At 38.6% G+C, this 7,827-nt stretch overlaps 1 protein-coding gene across 1 annotated transcript; it reads right to left on the bottom strand.

Moving 5' to 3' along the window:
- Nucleotides 1-1,034: 1,034 nt before the first annotated feature.
- On the bottom strand, nucleotides 1,035-5,118 carry LOC139072100 (uncharacterized). The gene is made up of 5 exons (XM_070555334.1): nucleotides 3,721-5,118; nucleotides 3,469-3,627; nucleotides 3,338-3,385; nucleotides 1,700-1,792; nucleotides 1,035-1,399 (listed from the first exon to the last, which is right to left on the bottom strand). The coding sequence occupies exons 1-5, from the start codon at nucleotides 5,108-5,110 to the stop codon at nucleotides 1,164-1,166; spliced, it is 1,926 nt and encodes a 641-aa protein (XP_070411435.1). The 5' UTR covers nucleotides 5,111-5,118; the 3' UTR covers nucleotides 1,035-1,163.
- Nucleotides 5,119-7,827: the final 2,709 nt, after the last annotated feature.

The following is a 7,827-nucleotide window of genomic DNA, read 5'->3' as shown; positions in this document are numbered from 1 at the left end:
CTAAATAAATTAAGAAATGATTCCCATCAGAACATCAGAGCTTTATACTGGACACTGTGCTCAGCACGGCTCGGAGCGCTCACGGTCGACAGTGAGCTGAAGATCTGTAGAGGGGTTCGCAGCGCAGTGCAGAACCACAGCGATGCGGTAAGATTTCCTCCCACTGAAACGGTCTCTCTGAGGGAGGTGTCACTTGGAAAAATGTTCTTTTTATGAAATTATGAAACTTTGGCTGAACAGCGCTTGTTCCCGTCTCTAATATGGAGACGCATGACGCATCCATTCTGAGGCAGAATTGCCTCTTCATCTCAGAAAGCACCTGTAGAGACATTTGACCACGCACAAAGTTCATGTGGAGCAGAAGCAGTCGAGCCACGGCAGGTGATATGTTACTGGACACGCTGGTCTGGTTGGTTAGACCAGTGTTTGAAGTGGAAAACACACACACACACACACACACACACACCTATACGGGTTTTGCTGTATTAGAGGGACATTTTTTTCAAACCAACTTTTTGCAACACTAAACAGACACCACTTTCCAGCTATGCTAGAAAGATGTGGGAAAGCTTAAAAAATTCTATTTGAGCTATATAACACAAAACTCCCTTCAAAGTTTCAATACACACTTCAGAACTCAAAATACAAGAACCTGACACCATGCTGTTTTAAGAGGACAATTGATAATGAGGTACTTGGCTCCACCCCTTACGCAAACAGTAATTACCAAGGCCAACATTATTTATCAGGACAATGGTGATACACATACACAAACATGTCATTGGTGTGTTTTGACAGGTCCAAACATGGATTAAAGGAACAAAGGAACTGCAGCTTACAGAATCTTTTATTTGTTAGAATTTCTTAACACAATTTGTCATATCGACATTTTATATGAAATTTGAACTTTTCAAATAAGTGGACTGTTTTTACAGTGCTTTTCATCAACAATTGGAAATTAAATAAATAAAAATTTCTATACGTAAACAAACTATTGAATGGAAAATTTTAATTGTCAATAAAATACACAGACCTAAAAACAAAAACAGCCATTTGGCCTTTTAGCTCAAATATTGTAACTGTCAAAAGCTCCTGAAAACATCAGAAACAGTGTAGTAAACCTTGGAACGCTACAACAAGTTCATTAATCATGGTACCATTGTTTACCCAGGACTTTCTTTTTTTTTCAAAGTTAATCCTCGGTTTCTAACAAAATCCCGGATGTTTTGAGTAGAGCGGCCAGCCAGAGTAGGATCTTCTGCTTTTTTGCATTGCTGGCATTCAATCATAGTGGCCAATTTTCCTTTTTTAATGTGTTCATTGAAATGTCTCAACACAGCAGCAACCTCCATGGGAGACCATGGATTCTTTTTAGCTCTTCTCGCATTTTCCAGGGAAACTAGAAAAGACACAAACAATTAATGTAAAACTACATTTTAAACATTTTAAAGAAAAAATTTGTATCAGTGTTTCTTGGCTTTACATAATGTATTGACGCCTGTTTATACCCCCTTCAAAATGTAAATCCAAAAATAAATAAAATACATACATACAATTCATGGGACAAGCTGCAGAATTTTGTCCATATAGATGAGAATTGTCACCACATTGCCTTCAGTGCATATTCTGTCCTGTGTCCGTACTTCAAATGGGTCAGGTAAGAAAGCTGGCATTTAATGATGTGTGTAGCTGTATTTACCAAATTGTTTATTTGTTGTCTTGTTTCTGTCAGGCTCTGGGTCCTTTTTTAGTTTTCTTTTGGCTTCTTTGCCCTTACTCTTTTTACTTTGTGCTGAAAAGAAGAACAATTAAAAAAGTCACAGAAAGCATTTTTCTATGGAGGTTTCTCATGTTATGATATCCAAGATGTTCCTTTGTGGTCAAAAAAACTAATGGACCCAATAAAGGGTTACTTCACAGAAAAACCGTTTGATTTTTTTCTGATTATAATCGGTCACCATGAGTTTTTCATCCAGGCTAAAGCTGAAAATAGTCTCCTACACGTATCTCCTGCATCAGCTTCTGATAGAAAATAGATTGAAACTCTAGGATTAACAGCCTGAGAGCTCTACATCACAATCTCAATGATTTATTCATGGACTCGCCCACCTTGACTCACAACGGGGAAAGCTGTTGTTGGTTTAGCAATACGACTAGTAAAGCTAACAGTTAGTATTAGCAACTCCACGACATGGCAGAACAACTTCAGGCTTGTGTTATTTGTAGAGATAGCCATCAACCTTGCAAAGCAAAATAGGCAGTGTGGTGTTGCTGTTAGCCAATCGATGGAGAGAGGTCTAAATATCAGGAAATCAGACTCCAAATCCTGCTGTGTTCAGCTCAACACTGATCTGGCTCACTTCTCTTTCCTGAAACAGGAGCACCAGAGGTTACACCTCGCAGAGATCAACAAGACAGTCAACCCTACTAGAGACCAATGAAAATGTATTAAAAACACGAGTAAAGGTGATCTTTAAATTTTAAACTAATGTCCCTTTTTCCACTAAGACTTAATTAGCACAATTTGCTCTACAGTTTGGGGGGGGGTGGGGGGGGGTGGGGGGGGGTCCATTGCAACTGAGACACTGCTCTAGTGAATTCACTCATAGCGGAGGAACTCTACGGTATGCAAAGTAACGCAACATGATCTATCTCTGACAAACATTAGAAGACATAGTATATTGGAATATTTTTGCTCAAAGTGTCCTTTTCTAAGAATGCAAAAGAAAAATCCTGGGAAAGGCAGGCAGGCAGATGGACAAAACACTCTGAAGCAACCATTGACGCCACTTCCTAGCCAAAAGACCTACTCTGGCTCCATATCAACTACCTCATTTAGAGCCACTTCCTTATCACTTTCAAAGCCCTACACAGTCTCCGTCTCTCCTACTTCATGTAGCTTCTTCATCATCATTGCCACCACCATGCTGTTGAGTCTTACAACTCCTGACCCCATTCACCAAACCAAGAAACAGACCCAAGAGTGCTGCTTGCCAAATCTGGAACTTCCTCCTTTAGTACATTTGACACTCAAGATTCCAGAAATTTATATCATAGCTCAAAACCTAAGAATTCTAACTGGCATATCATCCATGACCATCCTCACTGCAGTCACCCTCCAACACTTAACTGACTTCTTCTTCTGTTTGGATGGTTTTATGAAGTATTTTGAGTTTCTCTAAAAGTGTGATAAAATGTATTAGTAGACAAAGGTAACATTTACTCTACTAATAATGAGTTATTTTATGTTTTTTTTTTTTTTTTTTTTACAAAATGGGGAGGTGTCTATGTGTTATCTAAGGTAAAGTCTAAGTGTCTGATTTCAACAAATACATACCTGTAGGTTCCACCAAAGGTTTCTCTCTCTGTTTCATTTCTGCAGAACCTATTAAAAAGGTCATTAGTCACATGATTTCATAAATACAATAAATTAAAAAACAAGAAAACAAAAAAGATCACCGTTCTTACCAGTCTGAAGATGAGACGGATTGCCTTGTACCTCACTGTCCGCATCAACCTCCACTGCAGCATCGACCTCTTTCTCTGTATCAACCTCCACCGCAGCATCAACTTCACTCTCTGCATCAGCCTCACTCTCTGCACTTGAATCCATTATCTGTAGGTTATCTAACAAAATAAATTACCCTAATGTGATATGTTTTTCTACATTTGCTAGAAACAGGTCTAATTCTTTCATTGAACACAAAATATAGGCATTACCTTCTACTTCAATCTCTTCAAGCGTTTTTCCTTGAAGGCTTTTGAGAGACCCTTTCTCCATGGCAATCAGTAGTTTGGATATTTTGGCCAGCTGAGTAGTAGCTTCTGGAAGTCTATAATATTCCCGATGAACGCGAATGTCATGACCAAGAAAGTTAGCAACTTGGTCCAACTCATGATTCTTTAGATTCAAGATCTGAGACAAAGTTGCAACATGTTTTCGCAACTGTGTCGACCTGAGCAGCTCAGGGTTTTCAGCCTCACACTCACTCGCGTAAAGCCTCAAACAGTCCTGTCCTCTGAAGGGGGTTAGACAATGAGGTCTGGCAAACAGGAACAGGTTTTCTGCCAGAACACCACAGTCTTCCCTTTTCTCCATCAGCAGTGTTATGTTATTTACCATGTCTGGTGAAAGTAACACAGCAACTTTTCGGCCTTTCTTTCCCCTTAATTCAACACGACTGAAGTGTTGACATAGGTGAAGTTCAAATTTTGTCAGTCCAAATGCGACATCCTTGTGCAGGGGACTTGTGTCTCTCTCCTGAAAGCCATTCAGTGTCATCTTAGAAATTTCTCCCCCTCTTCTCCTGTTAAAAAGTATCACATTTGCCATTGTCGCTTTACAAAGTTCACTGTATGATTTGGAAGAACTGTGCTCTTTCAATTCCTTGAATGCTAGTTCTGTTTTCTTCTCCAGATGTCTATGAAGGCGCTGAACATCTTCTGTGAAAGGAAGAGTGGAAGGCTTGTTAAAATGCCGCTCATTCAGTGTGGTCAAAGCAGTGTGGGAGATGAGTTCAGACCACTTTTTAGCATATAGGGTTTTGAAACTCTGGGTTGACTTTATCAGTGTGCTGTCCTGTGCCATCAGTGCTCTGCAATGTAGAATGTCATTGACTTTCTGTAGCGAATGACCCAACTTGAGAGCAAGGCTTGGAGTATGGTAGCAGTGTTTTTCCTCATCATATCCAGAAACTTTCTTGACTGCACTGATAACCACATCAAAATTAGCAGGTCTCACAGCATCTTCAAAGGTGTGTATTGAGAAATCCTTGCGAAGCATAAGTAGAAGTCTTCCACATTCTCTGAGTCTCTGGCGAATGTAGTCATATTTAGTGGAATCCTGTCCATGTTTGTTAAAGAAGGACTGGGCAAGCTGAAGAATAGATAGATCACTTCGTACAGTAGAAGATATCTCATCATCTTTCATGCCAGTTAATATCTTCCAAACACCTGGGGAAATTTGCTGACACAGAGCTGACTCAGTCATAGAGGCCAAAGACAATACCTTTTTTCGTCCAACCTCAGAATTGGCTTCAACTGGTTTTGAAGAACATTTTCGAACATGTCGCCACAGATCTCTTCTGAGATTTAATGCCTGGCAGTACATGCAGTGAATGTAGTCTCTTCCTTCGTAGTTCTTTTTTGCAGTGCGTCCCAGTTTTAAAGACCCAATTCCACTTGCTAAGACCTCCGAGTTATGACTGTGGTTTCCCTTGTTGCGTAGCTTAGTAAGCATTTTCATGCGGTCTTTGGACTTTTTAGGAAGGCTTAAAACTCTAGCAACATCTGCATGTGTTTTCTCATGAGTTTGAAGATGACGTGTGAACTTTGTCTGTAGTTTTCCACATATGTAGCAGTAAGTTTTATTTTTGAGTGAGGGTGTGTCTGATGAATCTTCAACCCTAGCATTAGAAATGTTGGCAACAGCATCTGGACTTCTTTCTTTGGCAGTAACCTCAGATCTTTCAAGCAGACCTGTGCTGATCCCATCTTTAGTTAATGATTCTGCAGCTTCAGAATCTCTCTCCCTGTCTCCCTCAAAATAATCTTCTTGGTAATGTCTTTTCTTTTTAGAACAAGATTTGCTGGTGGAGGCCTCAGAATTCTGTAATCTTTTGAGACCGATAATCGGAGGCTTTGAGATATCCAATGAGCTGTCTGAATCAGCTGTTGAATCCGGAACATATTCCTCTTCTGATGATATCACCTCATTTGAACTTTGTTCACTATAGACCTGAGAATGATTAAAAAACAAAGTAAAGCATTGTTTTCTTGGAGAACATTTCACTGAGATTAATTCTACTAAAACACTTACCAATAGCAAATGCTCAGCGACTTTCTCATTTTTCCTTACAAAACACTTTTTGTGCCAGGACTGATAGCAAACTAGACAGGAAAATTAGGAATAAAGAAGGAAAATAGTTGCTGTAGTAGGTACATAAACACTAAGTTTACCTGCACACACACAGAACCATTTTAAAGTGTTCCTGTGGAATCACGGTAATTAGACAAAAATGGACCCCCACTTATTTATCAAAAACTTACCTTTACATCTCACACCACTCCATTTCAGAGGTGCAAAGGGTCCTCCACATGCGAGACATTTCTGTAAACTTGACATTTCATCAGGGACGAGATCATGATTACAGTCCTGTTGACACAAACAAAAACAAAAAAGAAAGAATTTGTTTATCAAAACACACAAAGTGTCTGTATTATGTTAGACTCTGAAAAAAGGCTAAGGATAAAAAAAGGCATTTTTATCTTGTATGAATGAAATGTTCAAATTAATAAAAACATTTAAAATCTATATTAACTTCTTTATGTAAAATTCTAAGAAAAATAAATATGCTGAACAGCTTTTCATTAATATGATACATTTGCAAAAAGTACAACATAAAGATAAACTTACTGTACACATGAACTCCCAGTCAAATATTTGGACCTGTCTCTTAATAATTTAAACACTGTGTTCGAATTTTTGATTGAGAATCTGCATAAACACTATATATATATGAACAGCATCCCTATGAGCATCTACAATGAGAAGTAGAACGCTGAATATGTCTATGATGGTTTATCAAACATGCGATTAATACAGTCCTGCTAATGTCTGACCCTGTCTGGCTGAGTAACACACAGGACGTGTGTGTGTCCGCGATTATAAATTAAGTTCCATTCTTTGTAACTTCTAAATTCAAAACTCGTACCACCTAAAACGTGAATCTTGCATGGTGTAGATTACACAGTACATGTGTACCTGAAAACCAATATATGTAACTCATAAATACCAGTCTATGATTATTTTTCAATACATGCTATTAATACAGTCCTGCTAATGTCTGACCCTGTCTAGCTGAGTAACACACAGGACTTGTGTGTCTCCGTGATAATCATAAGTTCCATTATTAGTAAATTCTTACTTCAAAACTCGTACCACCTAAAACATGAATCTTGCATGGTGTAGATTACAGAGTACATGTGTACCTGAATTCTAATCAGTATCTATCTCGTGAGTGTGTATTGTAAAAATAGGTGTGTTATTGAAGCTCAAATTTACCTTTGGACATCGGTCTGGAGAAGAACTGCATGTGTCCACATTGGTAGCCTGACACACCATTTCTATGGGCATCTACAATGAGAAGTAGAACAATGAATAAAAGTCTATGATGGTTTACCAAACATGCTATTAATACAGTCCTGCTAATGTCTGACCCTGTCTGGCTGAGTAACACACAGGACGTGTGTGTCTCCGCGATTATAAATTAAGTTCCATTCTTTGTAACTTCTAAATTCAAAACTCGTACCACCTAAAACATGAATCTTGCATGGTGTAGATTACACAGTACATGTGTACCTGAAAACCAATCAAAATCTATCACGAGTGTGTATTGTAAAAATAGGTGTGTTATTGAAGCTCAAATTTACCTTTGGGCATCGGTCTGGAGAAGAACTGCATGTGTCCACATTGGTAGCCTGACACACCATTTCTATGGGCATCTACAATGAGAAGTAGAACAATGAATAAAAGTCTATGATGGTTTATCAAACATGCTATTAATACAGTCCTGCTAATGTCTGACCCTGTCTGGCTGAGTAATACACAGGACGTGTGTGTCTCCGCGATTATATAAATTTCCATTATTTGTAACTTCTTAGTTCAAAACTCGTACCACCTAAAGTGTGAATCTTGCATGGTGTAGATTGCACAGTACATGGGCACCTGAAAACCAATATATGTAACTCATAAATACCAGTCTATGATTATTTTTCAATACATGCTATTAATACAGTCCTGCTAATGTCTGACCCTGTCTGGCTGAG

The sequence above is a fragment of the Nothobranchius furzeri genome, chromosome 1, assembly GCF_043380555.1.
Source record: "Nothobranchius furzeri strain GRZ-AD chromosome 1, NfurGRZ-RIMD1, whole genome shotgun sequence".
NCBI classification, from domain to species: Eukaryota; Metazoa; Chordata; class Actinopteri; order Cyprinodontiformes; family Nothobranchiidae; genus Nothobranchius; species Nothobranchius furzeri.
Note: the sequence above shows the minus strand (reverse complement) of the source record. Positions and strands in the feature narration are given on the sequence as shown.

Bases quoted from the DNA above. Each gene is read 5' to 3' on its own strand.
- LOC139072100 (XM_070555334.1), bottom strand. From the start codon at position 5,110: ATGTACTGCCAGGCATTAAATCTCAGAAGAGATCTGTGGCGACATGTT. The intron at 3,628-3,720 runs GTAATGCCTATA...TTATTTTGTTAG, and splicing joins TGAAGAGATTGAAGTAGAAG to ATAACCTACAGATAATGGAT. The intron at 1,400-1,699 runs GTAAATACAGCT...TGTCTTTTCTAG, and splicing joins GACAACAAATAAACAATTTG to TTTCCCTGGAAAATGCGAGA.